This window comes from Bemisia tabaci, chromosome 2 (assembly GCF_918797505.1).
Source record: "Bemisia tabaci chromosome 2, PGI_BMITA_v3".
Lineage (NCBI taxonomy): Eukaryota > Metazoa > Arthropoda > Insecta > Hemiptera > Aleyrodidae > Bemisia > Bemisia tabaci.
In genome coordinates this window covers 20,298,874-20,316,993 of record NC_092794.1, presented here as the reverse complement: position 1 = coordinate 20,316,993, position 18,120 = coordinate 20,298,874, and the positions used below count along the sequence as shown (strand labels likewise).

At 37.3% G+C, this 18,120-nt stretch overlaps 1 protein-coding gene across 2 annotated transcripts in view; it reads left to right on the top strand.

Moving 5' to 3' along the window:
* The window catches only part of LOC109043598 (Ca[2+]-channel protein alpha[[1]] subunit T), a 370,781-nt gene that overhangs the window by 327,196 nt on the left and 25,465 nt on the right, over positions 1-18,120 (top strand). The window contains exons 17-26 of one of the 2 annotated variants that reach the window (XM_072296890.1): positions 6,877-7,033; positions 9,118-9,273; positions 10,461-10,592; positions 11,137-11,230; positions 11,864-12,018; positions 13,003-13,124; positions 15,429-15,563; positions 15,942-16,053; positions 17,238-17,315; positions 17,640-17,887. In XM_072296890.1, coding sequence (XP_072152991.1) covers positions 6,877-7,033; positions 9,118-9,273; positions 10,461-10,592; positions 11,137-11,230; positions 11,864-12,018; positions 13,003-13,124; positions 15,429-15,563; positions 15,942-16,053; positions 17,238-17,315; positions 17,640-17,887 — 1,389 coding nt within the window. The remainder of the gene's footprint in view (positions 1-6,876; positions 7,034-9,117; positions 9,274-10,460; positions 10,593-11,136; positions 11,231-11,863; positions 12,019-13,002; positions 13,125-15,428; positions 15,564-15,941; positions 16,054-17,237; positions 17,316-17,639; positions 17,888-18,120) is intronic. The other variant, XM_072296891.1, reaches the window with a different exon arrangement.

The window sequence follows — 18,120 nt, the reverse complement described above, 5'->3', positions numbered from 1 at the left end:
TTGTTGCTCCAAACGATGTTTCATTAACAATCAATATGACTCTTTTTGATTTTTCCTCGGGTGGATATTTTTAGCGAAGAGATGATAATGCCACCTGGAGTTTAAGCAATGCATGTTGCACATTTTGGTGCCGCAAATCTCACATAGAGTGACGAATTTTTCATTGACCTCACCCAGTTTTAAACGCATCGATGCGAAGGGGGTCTGCCTACCATGTTAGAAAAGACGTCTACGCTGCGATTGTATGCTATAGGTACACAGTGGTGATTTTGCAAGTTGGCAACACTGTTCATCCTTTATCAAGTAAATCCATTAAAAATATCGATTTAAGGTCAGGCAAGCTGCTTCACTAAGAATCGATTGTTTTACATACATTTAAACGGAGGAAAAATAGTGTTACCAACTTTCACAAATCGCCACTGCAGGTGCATATCATAGTCGAGCACACACTCATGTAAGCATTTGGAGCGTGGTAATAGGGCTCAAGTACAGACTATACTTACTGAGGCGGCTACGATGAATATTGAAGATGAAACTAAAAAACTTTGTAGGTATCTCGATTTTTGACGGTTTTGTGTTAATTGCATAAATGAACTGAGGGACTGTCTTCTGTCAATCATAAAATTAATTCACTCGAAAAAAATTGGGGAAGTTGCCGAAAAAATTTAATTAAATTACAAAGTATCTCGGCGCTGATTCCTAGAGCACATTTATAGACTGCAGAATATTCCCAAAAACCTGGATCCACTCGTGATTGGTTCACAGCAATCTTAGGCTTTAAAGAGATCTTAGGACCCCAAAAATGGCGGACGTTGCAAGTAGATGATTCGACAGTGCAAATGATGTGAGGTCGTTCTTGGTTGTATTACGTTGAACTCTACACGCATCAGATATTTAGACGTGTTTACGTAAATTTGAAAACCAGAAGATGAAAAAAAATTAAACTAAGACCTTTAAATTGACAAAGCTGCTGACAAGTGCAGCAAGTGATAACGGTAGTCACTATAGACAGAGCTATACAGAACACTATATACATACAGAACTCTATTGACAGATCTCTAATGCTCATGGGCAACTGCCACCACCATGTTTTGGAAGTCCAACACAGAAGGTTTTCACCAAGCCTCCGTGTCACGCACATGTCTCCATCGTACGAAAGGGTGTTCTAAACGTATTCGTGTATTGGCGCAAACAAACGTAGTCGTCTTTTCTACAAGGATTCATTTGAAGTTCTAAGAAAGAGCCTATTTCCTTAAAGAATTAATTAGATTCTAAGATTGGAGCTTGAAGACATAATCGGAGGAAAAGATGCTTAAACGTGCTGCTGTTAACAGCTGACCGACCGGTAAAAAAACATGGCTTGGGTTAAATGAGTAACATGATTTTTTTATAAACTCCAATACAACAGATTTGTCTCGCGTAATTTTCAAAATTAGAGTTACGTCATTAGGAAACTTATTTTATATTTAAGAGAGTGCAGACACATAACTGGCTCTTCTTTGTACCGGAGTCATGGCTGGTTTCCACAAATGCTTCTTCTTCCACTATAATCTTTCCTCTTTTAATGACATCCGCATTACTGTCAAATATACATTATAGTCTTTAATTTTTGCACGTGCGTCTCTTTTCAGAGCTTCGAATGTAGATAGACCCCTTTCGTTGAAATGCATCCAACTTTTTTCATTCATCGTGTTGGCAAGGTTTACTTTCTTTCACGTTTTCTTCTATTTTGCGCGTTCACCATCTCACACCAGCTTCTCCCCCTAGGTTTACATTTTTGAGCCAATTCATCCCTATTAATATTAACTCGTACGTTTTTGTTACAACCACTGTTGATGAATATCTTCCAGATGCTCGTAAGATTTAAAATAACTTATGTAAGTTAGCTTTAGATTAAATTAGAAATAAACACGTATTATAGAATAGTTCATTTCATTAAAGTTGACACATTAAAAGAGACTATTCATCGAGAGACATTAAAAGGCGAACTTAAATTTGTAGAAAATAGAAACTTGGTATAATAGTAGGTTTAGTATACTTACCTTTACCCTCATTTTACAGAATCGCTTAAATTGTAGGCAAAATAAACTCGTAGGAATTTCATTTCTCCCTTCCCCTCTCCCTCTCCCCCTCCGTGAATTCGGACTTAAACTATTGGAATATCATGAATAATGGAATAATACAACTATTCAAGCTTCCGTGTGTTGTGCAGTATCATTCCCAATTGAAGGCGTTTCCCTTTCCCAGAATAAGTTCCTGACCTCACTCTTTACTCCTTTGCTCCCTCCCCCCTCCCCCTTCCACCCCCTCCCACCCCCTCCCTCTCCCCCTCCCTCCCCCTCCTTCCCTTCCCTCTCTATCCCACTCCCTCCCCCTCCTCCTTACCCTAGCTTTCCTGCAGCAAACTGCACAGACTGTGCACATAGGATGGAGGTAATTGAAGATTCTTTCGGTTCTTCAAAAAATGATCCAAGTATGTGAGCCGGATAATCTGTAGGATTTCATAAGTCATAAAATTGTAAAGGGATCGGAAGACGTCCTAAAAGATTTTGTGAAGCTGCTTTAAGAGTTCAGAATGATTTACACGCTAAACACTTCGAGCACTGAACAGCTCTCTATTTCTTAGCCTTAGAAAGAACCCTATATGGAATTATTCTTGGATTTTACGCAACTCCGATATTGATTATATAATCATCCTGAATACCATGGTTGAAGAACAAAGTTCAAAACTTGCAATAAATAACGACTGTAGTTCTACACCTGGGTGAGTGTCAAAAAAGCCTTATTCGTTCGAAAGTTATTCCAAATTATTCGCTTGGTTATGACAGTCAGAACTGGTCCTGACACACGCCATAAACGAGTCAATAAATTCTAAGAGATCTTTATTGACACTAATGTATAGTTCCCGCGTTAGGAGCCCTTAGAGTGTGGGTTGTAATACTTTAGCTTGATATTGTCGTGCGATCTAGTAACTTATTTTTTCCACCAGACCTTTTTGCACTAGGATCAATAAATGATTTTCTTCGCAGCTGTGTGAAATGCCAGATTTTTTTATGGAACCAATGTGATGTGAATCATCATATGTAACGGAATAAAAAAACTTTGAACGAAAATATTTATACTTCAGTGATGACTGATTGCCGCTACTCTCTTTACCCACACGCGCGTAAGCGGAGGCCCTCCCTTTCTTAACCCTTTCGTTCACACGCTGTGCGAGTGAGTGGCTTATGCTTAAACAGGGCTAAATATTATTGTGTGTGAAATTTAAGACACTTGTAGCGAATCAGAAAAAAAAACTCACGGTTATTCCATCAACCGCGGCTAGAAAGTATCCGTCTCGATGCAAACAGAAAGCTGATTGCATAGCTCACACTCATTCAACTCCCGCGAAACAACTTGCACAACATTGAACCTTCGCTAAAAATTAGGAGGATAAGTAACTGCAGTAAATCAGCAGTGGTCAAGGGATAGACCTGTTAGTAGAGCCCGTTTGCATGTAGAACTTTTATAAACCCTGAGAATTCCCCCCCCCCAGATAGTTTAACGCTTTACACTCTGATGATTATGGAGCCTACAGCCACCAATAGACAAGTTGGGGTACTTAAGGGGTTTTGAAAAGAATATCGATTCCCTACGAATAACGCGAGATAGCTGTAACGACCATTTGCATCTACTCTCAATTTGGGGTAAATTGGATCTAGGATTCAGAGCAGGTCGGAAAAACAGGTGTTACGGGATAAAAAAAGGACCTAGGATTGCGTTGAAAAGAAAGAGTTTGATAGGTGTAAAATAGTAAATTTAGGACGAAAAACTTTAGATTTCCTGAGATTTAAAGACCCATTTAGAGCGAGTATTCACGCGAGACTGAGCTGGAATTTTTCCCTGGGTGAAATTCTTCAGTTTCGTATTTTTCGGCTCATTTAGACACCATTGGAACAAAAAACCCAAAAAATAACTCATGCAGGGGCCTTCTGAATCAATCACCGATACAGTCGACCCATACGGATTTTATTACTTACCTCAAAAACTGGCAGGGTGCATTAGTAGGACTACGCACGGTGGGTGTCTATTTGTCTGCTCTTTTTGTGGGATATTCGATTCCCCTTCCTCCTCGGTTGAATTTTTTGATTACTAATAACTAGGTGAATTATTTTAAATTTTTTTTAAAAAAAGTCTATTGTTTTGTCAGGAAGAAACTTGTCTTATTCCAAAGTTTTGGTGATTAAGAGTTCACCGTGTCGTAATTTTACCCTTACACATTCTTATTCACTCATACGTCTTTGATTATTTGTTTCGCAGAGATTGTTTTTGCCCAGTTGAATTTGAAAAATAGCTCATGTCACAAGTTTTGATTGAGATGTTTCACCCTGTTTTTTTTTTTTATTTTGAAAGTAGAATTAGGTCTGATTTGAAAAACCTTCGGGTAAAGTAGGAAACAGGAACATTTACTTAGCTCGTAAGTACTTAGACATTACTCGATAAAATTATTAAAAAGTATCATTATGATTATAGTCAAATTTTAGCACTACACTTCTGAAAATTTTATCCATCCACCTCTAAATTTTTTCAGCATTACTCCTCAATAATTGAATAATTTTTCACAGTGTATATAAGATGTATGGATTTACTTTTCCGCCCTCTTTCACTTAATTGTTTGCTTCATATTCAGCTTAACCACCTGCAAGCCTGGCTTCTACTTGTACCCCTCTCCTTTGCTTTAAACCAATAACTGTCTGATCGTAATTCCCTTCTCCAAGTGTACCCACTACTTTATAATCCAATCAATTTAAAGGAAAAAATATAAAAGAAACTTGGTAACAAAACGTATAAACCAGGAAATGACCGATGCTCATTTTTTTGGGGAAATTGCGTTATGTAGGAATTTTCTTGCGGTGAACTCGTCAGTTTATGGTTTTTACCAAGTGATTAATGAATCAAGAAACTTCGCGCTATTTTTGGAGATCGTGAGATTTAATTTTTGATTTGTGTGTAATTTTTTCCATTTTTACATTTTCCAACAAGACGTTAATTATTTTTCTTAGAGTTATATTTTCTAAGATTTCGCATTCGATTGGATATCGCAGATGTTTGATATTCTTGAAACTGAACGAAGAGTCATGAAATTCGTACAATTTTGTAAATCCGATGTGTGTGTGTGTTTTTTTTTTCTTTTTTTCTTTTTTTTTTCTTGTATCAAGTTGTCAAAGCACAACTACTCAGACCGCCGACCGCGCAAAACAGAGCGCTAATGTAGAGAGTGTTACCAAGTCTGTACAGAATGAATTAGCATGGTTACTCAATTATATCAAAAGTTTTTCATGAGGATCTGGAGGACCACTATGTGAACAAATCAGATCAAGGAGAATCAATAAGAGATCCGAATTAGGGTGATTTTCCGTTGTTTTTTTCATCAATCGGAAAAATAAAAATTTATCGCATTGTAATTTCTAATAATGCAATTTTCCCAGAATATGTAAACTTGGTCACGGTTTTTCCCTTAAACTCAAATAAAGCATTAAATAGCTCAGTCATTAGAGACAAAAAATCAGTTACTATGGGAAATAAAGAATGCGATAGAATGTTTCATGAGTGATTTCGATGTAAGTTGTAGTCCTGAGTTAGAATATAAACTTATTTCCAAAAACCTCAAGAACGTTCCAATTTTTGCAAAAGAGCGTTTCTTCGGGCTATATTTCACATTTTGCTCTGAAACTCCTTAAAAATGCATTTTTTTTTTACATGCATTTCCATCGATGAACAATTCAAAATCAAAATTTCATACTCTGCAGATTTTCGTATGAGTCACCAAAGCAAACATCAAAATTTGGGCGGAAAAAAACGAAATCTTCATTGGAACAGCAAAGTTCCAGGGGGAAATTTTGGTCGGAGGTTGAAACTTAGAGCTCGGGCCTAAAAATTACATAAGAATAAAGGAACACTGCCGTGCTGCGGAAACGCCGTATGAACATTCGGGAGCTGCCGAATTTCCTTCGATAAATTGTTCATTTTTGAGGAAACAAATGAATATTTTTCCTTGAATATTTCGAAAACTCTCGGTAAAATTACGAACAAAAGTATCCGAGAAATTGATAGAAAAGCATTCATGAGTTTTCTCTGAAATGGACCACTAGACAAGGTATAAATTTAAGCATTGTGATACAAGTTTCCTAACCAGAATTTCACGTTGAACACGATTCGCGTAACGAAAATCACTGAAACCAACCCGTAACGGAAATATTAACATTTTTATTTCACATTAGTTACGAGGAATTTTAACTGCCCCCTCACAATGAAACTCAATGCTCTACGCGAGTCAAATCGTGCACCACCACGGTTTCAGAAAGCTTCTCAATCGAGCAATGTTCATTTCCCACCTTATGTTTTTCAAACTATGAGTAATTTGCTATAGCTAAGCCAAAGCGTCAAGATTGAGGTTGCCAGATTTTTTTTATCGCAGAGACGTTCATGGAAACGTTTAGCGAGCGATGTGAATCACGTAGAGCATTGAGTTTTCATGAGCGGGTGGTTTCAATTCACGCACCAATAATCATTAAATGTCTTCGGAAGGAGTTGATTTCGGTAATTTTCGTTGTGCGCATCCTGTTTTACGTTAAATTTTGGTGAAGAGACATGAATCAGAATGCTGAAATTCGTACCTTGTCTAGTGGTCCATTCGTGTTTTATTAGAAGAAATTTGGCAACGTCTGAAGGTTCATACCACGTTTTTCCTTAGCACGGTAGTATATTTACCTTCTATCGCATGTTTCGCAGAGTAGACCTCCCTAATGACTGAGCTACAGGGTCGTACAATTGAGAGCCAAGTATGAGCGAGGCGTGCTTGTGGCTGAAGGTAAGTGGTGAGCGTTTTGATTACAGCATCCTCGGCATGTACCTTTTCGGCGGTAAGTTCTGCATGTTGGTCGATGGCTCGCGCGAGTGCAACTGCTTCGAGATCGTGAACAAACTCCCGACGTGCAGGTGTGATCGCAAACACTTTAATAATATCCTCTGGGCCACTGTCACCGTTTTCCAAGTAATTCTTTTTCTTTGTCATTTTTACCTCTCGCTCACACCCATTAACGACCAAGTGAAGTCAGTTTTTCAGTTGAAAGTAGTGGTGGACCTAGGGTAGATGCACGGAAAAAAAAATGCTGATTCAACAATTCAATTGCTAAAAACAGTGCGTGCAATGTTTCAACGAATATTTTACAACAAAAAAATGATACTTTAACCACCCCCATGGTTAAATTAGTTTACAATGCGGTTAAAGTAGCATTTTTTTGTTGTAAAATCTGCGTTGAAACATTGCACTCACTGTTTTTTTTCCGTGTGGTGACGTGGCGTGCCCTCCACCCATTTTTCGAAGAAAAGAAGAAATCGAAGAAAAGAAGGGAGAAGAGGAATCAAGCGGAAAGGAGAAACGATCACAGTAGAAAAGCACAATTTATTAGTGTAGCCTACATGGAATAAAAGAGATTGACCACTAAATATTGGTATTTTTATTTTTCTGTAGGCCAAAAACATTGACAGACTAATTTCTACTGTCTTTTAAACGCGTTTTCGCCTTTTCCGCCTCTCCTCCTCTCCAAAACTAACATTCTTGGTATAATCTTATGAAGTTATAAAATTCGTCAATTTTCACGTTAAAATCAAAGTTGAGAACTGAATTTCCATGATTGGCAGTCCGTAAAAGTTAATTCTCTTCAATTAACTGAGGGGAGGGGGGAGGAGCTCCAAACCCTTCCTTTGCCCGGAGGGTGGAGGGGGGGGGGGCTGTCTCAAGTGGCCCCCTTTCTCAAGCATCTATGGATTCGCCACTTAAATTAATTAAATTGTGAATAATATTTTATAACTCAATGCCCTAAACGCTGGGAGGCTAAACATTAGCACTTCAATCATGATTTTCAAGCTGACCAGGAATAGAGAATGAGTTTGACTCCTGTTTTAATGCTCACATTTCTTTTCTTTGAATTTTTCTTGTTCAATGGAAGCTTGATTACACATGCAAGCATACCTACGACTTCACTTGGTTTCTTTTTGGTCTAACCCCTCTCCCCTAGTCGATGTTTATCCCTAGGAGCACCAATTACTGGTGTCTTTTTGTTTCATTCAAGTGATTAATAATATTTCTCAGTAAATGCCAATTTACCGTATAAATGATTTTTATTTTTGCAAGTCTTTCTGTCTAGTTTTTTTTTTATTATTAACTATAGAGACAATCTAGTATAGTATATAGTTTCTGAATCTTAGAAAGGACCCATATGTAAGTAGGTAGTGATAAAAACCAGCACCTAAGTTCACGGGTCCAGCATTGAGAACTGTAATCTAAAAATGTATTCAAATTAAATTTACTCTTTGAAACCGGAGGAGCTTGTACCTCCACAATCTCTCGATGAAAATTTTTTTGTTGATTAATCTTTGAATATTATTTTGCTTTTTTTTTAATATTCAGAGATTACTCTCTGCATATTTATGAAAAATTCCAGATTCGCTGAAAAATATTCAATGACTATTTTCTGAATATTGCTCCACTGTCTGAGGAATAATATGCTACATTTCTGTTTGTAACCGCAAGGTTACAAACTGACACAACACGCATATAATGAAATTTATTTGTGAGGCCTTGCAACTGAAACAAATTTTTTTTCGGTCATGTGATGTGATTGTTGAATTTTTTTGGAAAAAAGTATTATTATTAAGAATTTACTCGTATTGGAGACTTGGACTCAGCTTTAGCCTTAGCCTCAAGCTAAGGTCAAGCGTTATGAGAGAATCAAATTTTAATAAAGCTTCATGGCAGCCCATCCTCAAACAAAAGTGAAACTAAAAGTCTTATTGGATTTTGGGTTTAGGTCATTTTGCAAGCTTTAGAGACTTATTCAACGTCCAATGAAAGTTATAAGAAGCTCTTTTAAGCGCTTATCGTGGTTCAAATTAAAAGTCGGAAATTTGAATGAAAAGTAGTTTTCACATCTATAGAACTGAAATTTATTGAAAAATTAAAGAAAGGATTGAAATTCAAGACTCATATTCTTGCAATTTTGAAAATTATATCATCTTAGTATTACGGAAGCAATGCTTTTTTATTGGTCTTTAACCAACCGAATTCATTTGCAGATTTTGACCCAAGAGGATTGGAACACTGTTCTATTCAACGGGATGGAGAAGACAAGTCATTGGGCTGCGTTGTACTTTGTTGCTCTCATGACCTTCGGGAATTACGTTTTATTCAACCTCTTAGTTGCCATCTTGGTTGAAGGTTTTTCATCAGAGGTAAAGATGTAAATGTATCTTTTAAGGAACCTTCCTCATCTCCGATAAACCCTGAAAAAACCTCGATCCTTTAAAATGAGTGTTTTATTAATTAAAACTCCGCAGTTTTCTTCTCCCAACTATTAAACATCCAAAAGTCACATTACGTTAAATTTATGTTATTAAGAAAAACACATAGAGTGTGGCCCAAACTGTAAATAACAGAATGGTAGAATACTGCTAGGTTAAGTCTACATTATTCCGCGAGGAAATCAAGGCCAAAAAACCCATCAGATTGAAAATTTGATTTTCTGTAATATCGATGGTTGAAGTTCAAAACGACATATCATTATTACGGTGTTTTAAAAATTTTGCTCCTATCTTTTTACGAAAGGAGATACAAGCCAACTTATTAGCTTGAAAAAATGTGTACAAAATATTCTGCTGATAGAAAAGAAAAATCAAAGACGTTTTAAAAAATATACGTTGACAGATTTTCCAATGAAAACATTAAGTTTGACAGAAACTCTGCAACGTCGCAAACGGAGATACGCGGTTTCACACTTTGACCATGGCTATGCTTTTGACACGAAAGTTAAGTAGTAATATATCAACGGTGTAAGTCGGCAATCACATAACTCGGTTTGCGACGTCGCAGACTTCCTGTCATACTTTATTTTTAAAGAGAAAACAACTCAACGGCAATTCTTTAAAATTGTCATGATTTTTTCCAAGAAAATTCTGCATAATCTTCAAGGAATACTTTCAATTTGTTCTCCTTTAAAAAAATAGCACACATGCGGAGCTTTTCAGACACCGCAAACGAGATATGCGATTGCGGACTTACGCCATCGATATAAGTAATATTCATTAGCCAGGCGTGCTTTGCGATATCTAGATTGATCTGCCCTTTAAACGCACATGGAAAAGGATACGTTTGTGTGGAAAGGATGAATCAGTTTGTGTACAAGGAAAAGGATCGATGGACGGGGTGTTTGCAACGAAAATTCTAATAATAATCGGTTCTTTACCACAGCTTCAAATGGGGAGAAATCTATAATCGATCATTGACACCTCGCCTCTGCCACTGGTAATAATGATGTATTAGTGTTTACTGACGTTAATTTTCAACGGTTGTCTTTTTTGTGTTGTTTGCTACATAACTGATTTTTTTTTTTTTTTTTTTTTTTTTTTTTTTTTTTTAACAGCGGCATGAAAGGAGAGAGCGAGAGCAAAGAGAAGCGGCTCGACGAAGAAGGAGGAAGTTCTCACAATGTTACAGTGATGATTTGTGTCGCAGCTCTTGTACAGCTAGCTTAGAAAGCGAAAGTTGTGTTCAAGTAAGTACCTCTCATTAGTAAGGCTATTGGACAGGCAGGAATTGCGACACAACATGGAAATAGGACAAGGAGAACGCGCGTCGACGACGGCGCAGAGATACAACTATTCGTGCATGAGGGATGTCCGTGTCGTATCTGCAAAATTGAAGGCGCGATAGCGTGATCGCTAGGCTGTCAATGTAATGTCGCTCAGATTCGGAAAAAAAGCTTTAAAAAAACCAGGCCTGATTACGTCTCTCAGTTATGGTTGTGTTGACACTCAATTTATTTCCTTTTATTCAATTTGATGCCTGATTCTCTTTTTTAGGATGTATTTGTAGATCTATATCGAAATTTTGTGTATGTACCGCACAATAACTTCCCCGTCAATTTGAGCCGGCTTGGAATTTTTGGGGGTGGTTGCTTCTTTTCCTTCCTTTTCAATTTGACGTATGACTCTTTTTTTACGGTGGATTCGTAGATCTATAATACATAATATATCAGAAACAATTACATTTGACGGAAATATTGAAAGACGAATGTTTGATTACCCTGTTTAATTCAGGAACGATGTGAGTCGGACCGAAAACTCGAGGAAAACGAAGAAACCCGAAGGCATAACAACTGGCGGAGGAGAAATAAATGCAACCTAAAAAAAGGTAATTTTCAACTTTCTCAAAACATTATTTTGTACTCACATTAAATGATGGTTTTTTTCCAACCTTCCCACGACGTAGCATTTGGTATATACCTACACAATTTCAGCCTGCATTTGGGTCCCTACCACTTAAGCCCACTTTACCCTGTAAAGTGGCCTTTGCTGAACGGTCCAATATGTGCAACATCCCAGTTTGCTTTTTACTTTTACTTATTTATTATTTATTTGTTTACTTGTGACCAGCTTCTCTGGAATCGTTGTATTGATAAGTCACTTATGCTTCGGTTTAGCTGTGAAAGAGCATTCTGCAAGAATGACCTCCCCCCCCCCCCTCCAGCCATTTTTTTACAAATTTTGGGTATTGATAACTCATATTTGAGTCTTCCTTTTCCTAAATGGTTCAGAACCGAAAAAAACATTAAGGCAAAACCTTTACGACTCCATATCTTTCGAACAAAAAGGATACCGACGTGATATTGGTGGTATCGTTATATGGTCATGATCAACTAAGAATATCAGAAACATCGAAAAGAATCAATTAATCAATACCATTTGACCATAAATCGGACCTACCATTGTTTACAGCTTTATTAACTCGGTATCAACTTAAGGTGTTGGTTTACTGATTTCACAGATAATGAAATGTTGTGCCCCATCATTACCCACACCGCAGCAACACCGCAGGATTCACCGAACACAACTTTGGACTCCCGTGAATTCAGGGCATTGAACAACCACTTCATGACACAGTCCCCTAGCCTTTCCATAGATTCCTTGAATTGCTCGCTGGTAAGTTTTTATATAAAGGATTTTTTTTTTTAGATAATAAAGGGGAAGCAAATAATATGTAATACAGTAATCTCTTTCTACAGCGAGAACCCAAGGGAACGGCTGATTTCCTCCCTCAGGAGAGGTTCTCACTTTAACAATAGTCGATCAGAAAAAAAACGTACGAGCTTCGACATCAGTGCCTCAATAGACTAAAATACCATTCAGCGGTGCAAATTCTCTACAATCCCGCGATCCTAGAATTGCAGGCTCGGGGTGCATACTGGTTGGAAATAGTGTAGACCGCGATAGGTCCGGCACCGAGATAATACTTTTCAACGATCAACGCGTAATGCGTGAAGTATTCGTTCAGTCTTGTAGGCGCTAATTTATGCGTCTCACGAGCCGACCAGCGAGGCAGCGACCGCACTGTGTTTAGTGCAATGCGTGAAGTATTCCTGCACTCTTGTAGGCGCTAAAATGCTTTCCGCGCCGGCAGGCGGCCGCACAACGTTTGGCGAGATTAGAAACTATGATGCAGCATTAGATTTGAGAGAAACCGTAAAAACAGGGGAGAGATAATGCGTTTGAAGAATGGCCGGGTAAAATTGATGAAAAGGTTCATGCAGCGTGCAGACAAAACTATTTGTAAATAAAGAGTATCAAAAATTAAACGAAAACAAGAACAAGAAGCTGACGCAAGTAAATTTTCACCCGAGAAAAAGAGACTTACATCGGAGGAAAATTTTGACGTAAAAAGACAGCGTTTATTTTTCCAATAAAGAATTGCTCTGAAGAGTTTGAAAAGGAAAAGGCCGATTTCCGCAAACAAGTGAATAAGTAAAGAAGAAAAAATAGGTTAGAATTAAACAGAAATGAACAAATAAAAAAAAAACCCTGGAATAAAAATTATACCAGGAGGTAACCATAAAGTTTTTTTCCCCGCTTTTTTGCATGATGTACTCATTATGGTTCGATATTAATTGACTTCCTCATTTGTTTCAGTCGGTTCCTGGTCTATTGAAACCCCCTCAAATGACAGTGAACAATCTATCCTCTCAGTCCCTCTCCAGAAAAAGTAGTATAAGTTTCAACCAGAGCAATAAAGAAAAAGAACTACAGTTAAGGTCAGTTGTGTCTGTATTCGTTTTAATTAACTTCAATAGGTCTGTTGCACGCAAGAGATACAGCAACTATTGGCGTGGCGTGAATGATCGATTATTGATATCTCGCCATTTAAACCTATGGTAAAGAATCGATTACTTAGGTGTTCGCTGCGAACACCCCAATAATCGATCTTTTTTCATAGGTTTGAGTGGCGTATCAATCGATATATTGCAAAGCACGCCACGCCATTGCTAAATAAACGTACTCATAACGAGTAAAATTGCACGAAAATCACGTCGGGCACGTCAAAAAAGTCTAAATTCTATTCCTCAGCGCGCAATCTGCGATGTTTGTAATACGCTTTTCTAAGTTTCTCGCGTCTGCGGGCAGTTTTTCTCGGTCATCATGTTTGCAGGCAGAGGAGTAAGAAAAACTAATCTGAGTTAACGGAAAGGATTTTTCTAATTTTCCTAATCTACAATCTCAATTGTTTTCAAGCGAGTGTTTCCTTTTTTCCTCTTTATTTTGCACACACAAAAGGTTTGATTCAATTGAAACCTTACGAAAGGCAAGTTTATGGCGGTTCCCGAGATTGTTTGTTTATTAAAGTTATAAATCTCTCTGGGCAAATCTGACTGCCGGCCACCGAAAAATCTGCCCGCACACGCGGTAAATTCGAAAAATCTTATTACAAAATACGTAGATTGCGCGCTAATGAGTGGATTTCAGACTTTTTTGATGTGCCTAACGTGATTTTTGAGCAAATTTACCGACACAAAATGTATTCATTTGGCTGTATCTTATGCGTGCAATAGACCCATTGTAATTTTTGTCTTTGATATGTTTATGCTTTTCAGTATATTTGCTGTGTTTCCTGTTTTGAGTGTTCAATGATGCTTTCGGTGCGTTTCATATGTTTTCTGGGTTTTATGGTTCGTTTTGTTTGATGTTTTCGGTGTGTCCGCTATATTCGTTTCATCCAACTCCAATTTTCTTCGTGTCCTTGTTCTGTGTGTTGTGATTAATGCGTCTAATTTGTTCGTCGCTTTCAATGTTTGATGTGTTTGTCAATAAATGAAAAATGTTCAATTTAAAATGCATATCTTGCTTCAAATTATTGCAGTTCAGCAAGATGAGCTAAATCCGATTTTCTTCTATTTTCATAAATATTTAAATTTTTCAAAAACATTTCCACTATTGATTGATGGCCGCGAAGCGGTTATAGACCCGGTTTATCGGGACGCTGGCGGTCAATTCTGATGATCCCGCAGAGCAATTTTTACATACCTCTGAGGTACCTCAATTTTATCACACTCTCAAAATTTCACCACAACTTTTCTCGGAGAAAGGCGTAAACGCCTCATCGCGCATATTTCATAACCAAACTTCGAGGGGCCACGCTCAAAATTAGACTCCTTTACCTTTTCTGACGTAGACATGTAGAATAAAAACAAGAGACAATTGTATTACGTAATACCAGTATCAAGATGAACTTGAATACCCTTGGCTATACTTGAATACTTCTAGGTGTTTTTTTTAGTACCTATTGTAAACAAATTCGTTTTTCAGGTGTTAATATTTTCATACAATTTGAATACGTTGTCCGAGCTGCCCAGCAAAGCGTACATCTACGTAGTCACCGCCTATGCTTAATACGTCGATAGACAAAGTGCAAAATTACGTATCTCCGTTTGCGAAGTTGTAGACTTCCTGTCACACTCCGTATTTTCTTTGGAAAAGTAGTCAACGCGATTTCCTGCAATCGTCCCCGATTTTTCTTCTCTGTCAGCAGAATACCTTGTAAAAATTTCAAGCTAATTAATTGGCTTGTTTCTCTCCGAAAAAATAGAATAGAAGCGGAAATTTTGAAACACTGTAGAAAGCTTCGCATTTTAGCCATCGAAATGCCACGTCTAGCTTGGCAACTTAGGGACCAATACTGCCGTGCTAAGGAAAAACGCCGTATGAGCCTGCAGGCGTTGCCAAATTTCCTTTGGCAAATCATGAATTTAAGGGAAAATTTGTCATATTTTTCCTCCAATTTTTCAGATAATTTTGTTCGAAATTTTACCTGAAGTTCCTGAAAATTTCAAGGAAAAATATTCCTAGCTCTCCTCAAAAATAAGCATTTTATCGAAGGAAATTTGGCAACTCTCGAATGTACATACGGCGTTTTTCCTCAGCACGGCAGAATGTCTCCAGATACTCTTTGACTGTTTTTGGAAAAATCGGAATGAACAGGGATGGATCCGTATGAAGTTGGAGCCGTCCACTTGTTCTTTTATTCTTATTATTGTTTTTTCTAAATGTTACACTCTCCGCAGGTTCCATGGGGGCCTATCATGGAAACTAAACAGAGCGTCATTGAGGAAAAGGGTCAAAACTGGCATTGGAGATACAGAGGAAGTCAACGGTAAAATTCCACTGAACAATAACAACCACCTGCTTGTCAGCCCATTGTAAGTTGAGCCAAATTTTCTTACAGACGTTACCAATAGTGTGATCAAGCATATATTATTATCAACCAATTATTCTTTGTTTGTTTGCTGCGACTTAATTGAAAAATTTGGTTTTAAATAGTCGAAAAAATACAGCAAGAAAAACTCGAAAATAATTTTGTAGCTGTGAGCCGCAGAATCCCTTCCTATGTTTAGTATGTGTCCCTTCCTAACATATTTCAGCAGTTCTGAACTATTTCAATCGTGTCTTTTTTCAAACTTCCCGCTATGCAGATAAGACGTTTCTCGTTCAAAATGCGTTCATTTGGTAGTATAATGAATTTTGAAATTTGGTTTTACTATATTCTTTCAAGTTGATATTTTTTGTTCATTTTTCAGTCATTCTGGAGATCATATTTCCTGTAACGGCGTTGCAGTTGCAACTAAATGCAACAACACGCGAATCGAAAACATGAGTAATCCTCAGTTCTCTTACAACGATGCTCTCCCAGTGAGTACTTTTAATGAATATTGATTTTCTTTTATTTCGCATAACGAGGGTGTATTTTGAAACAAACTATTAAAAAGAGTAATGTGTAGCCTAAAAAGCAAAAGACCGGTTAGGACTCTGAAACAACCAGTAACGTAAGACATTTTTTCTAAAGGCTCTGGATCCTACCTTACCGGACTCTGAACTGACCAGTGGTGTGGCGTGCTTCGCGATATATCGATTGCTTTTTCATTCAAATCTATGAGAAAGGATCGATAAACAGGGTGTTCGCAGCGAACACCTTAATAATAGATTCTTTACCATAGCTTCAAATGGTGAGATATCGATAATCGATCATTCACGCCACGCCACTGGAACTGACCGCAAGTTGATGTACACTGCTGACTAGACTTTTTTTTAACTCTTGCGGATAACAAATACCGTGTTTGATCGCAATTGGTTTAAATGGAATTCGGTGGTGGACACTTTCATATCAACATTCAGAAGCATATCGAAAGAAAACATGAACTGGTCGCTATTCAGCACTCATTAAATCCATAAAAAGGAAGACTCCTTACACTCTTTTGAAGAGAACTCTAAAATGCATGCGCGGACACCTAAATTGTTTGGCATTTTGAGGAATGGCACTGTTGTATTACATTTAAATGCCAATTCATTTTTCGGAAAAGTAGGTAATAATGTCGCCTTACAAATCAGGAATAGTTTAGTTCAATATCACAATAGACAGTGCTGGAATTAAGTTAAGGCGTGAGAGGAACACGCAAAGTGCCTTTTGTTGTATCGCATGCAACGAGCGTTAAACGAAATTCATTATAACGCACGGATACAACTATTCGAGCTCTACGGATGTCCGTGTTGCCTACGCACGAATTTGAAGGCGTTTTGACACTCCAAACACTCGTCCGTGCGATTTGTATTATTAGTTAAATATTTTTTAGCGAAACGAATAAATAAGAGAAATGGTATGTATACAAATAAAAGTGAGACTGTTTTTCAATTTTAAAACTAAGCTTGCGCAATCAATATCAAAAGACGTGTTAGAGAATTATTTGTGCTGAAAAAATAATAAGATGCGAGGAATATTTTCCAGGCACATGCCATTTTTTAGTAATATCGTCATAACATTTTATGCAAAAAGATACGTTCTTGGCATTAAATTTAACCCTTATTCACATTTTTTGCAGTACTCCTTTGTAACAAGTGCGAGGAGAAGGAATTCAACGTGTGAAGCTAATGATTCTCACACCCTCTACTTAAGGAAGGTAAAAAAAATATATTTGTTGAAATCTTAAAAAACCTTTCAGAATTTTTTTTAATTCATATTTTGAAAGCACTTACGAAATGAGGAAATTTTTATTTTCCCACTTTTCTTTATTATAAAATTTTAGACTGAATAATTGATAACGAAAGAAAAAATCTACGAGTCTCAATGGTATCGATACAGAAGCGGAATTCCAAAGTTCAATGGATTATTTTCTTGAGAAAAGACGCTCTTCCCTACTTCTCTCTTCCCCTCTCCCTATCTCAATTGTTTTCTTGCTATTTTAACATCAGCTAATTCAAGTATAATTTGTTTTTTTCTGTAGATGAATCCATCAAAAATGAGTGCTTTAGCCGTTCCTCCTGAAATGAATCAAGTGAATCGGATCGAATCACCGTTACCCAAAGTGAAACATTTTCCTGAACCAAAAGACGCTTATGATTCTGCGGCGGAAAATGATGGAAATGATTTGCCCCCAGAAATCATAAGAAAAGTTTTCTATTTTTTTGAAGAAACTGGTTGCCTTAAAGATAAAGTTAATTATTCCCTGTATATATTTCCTCCCAAAAACAAGTAAGTTAAACTTTTATAAGTGGTTAAAAACTCTTAGAATAATAGACTTAATTATATAAAACAAGAATGTATGGAAATGTCTGCACCCATCAGCTTTAAGCTATTAACAGTTAATAGCAATGCATGAAATACCATTTTAAAAGAGTGTCAGTCTCAAGTTAACCTTTAAAAAATATCATGACTAGTTTGCGGTTTAGAGTCTTGGCTACCAGCAACGAGATTCCGTTCCTAAG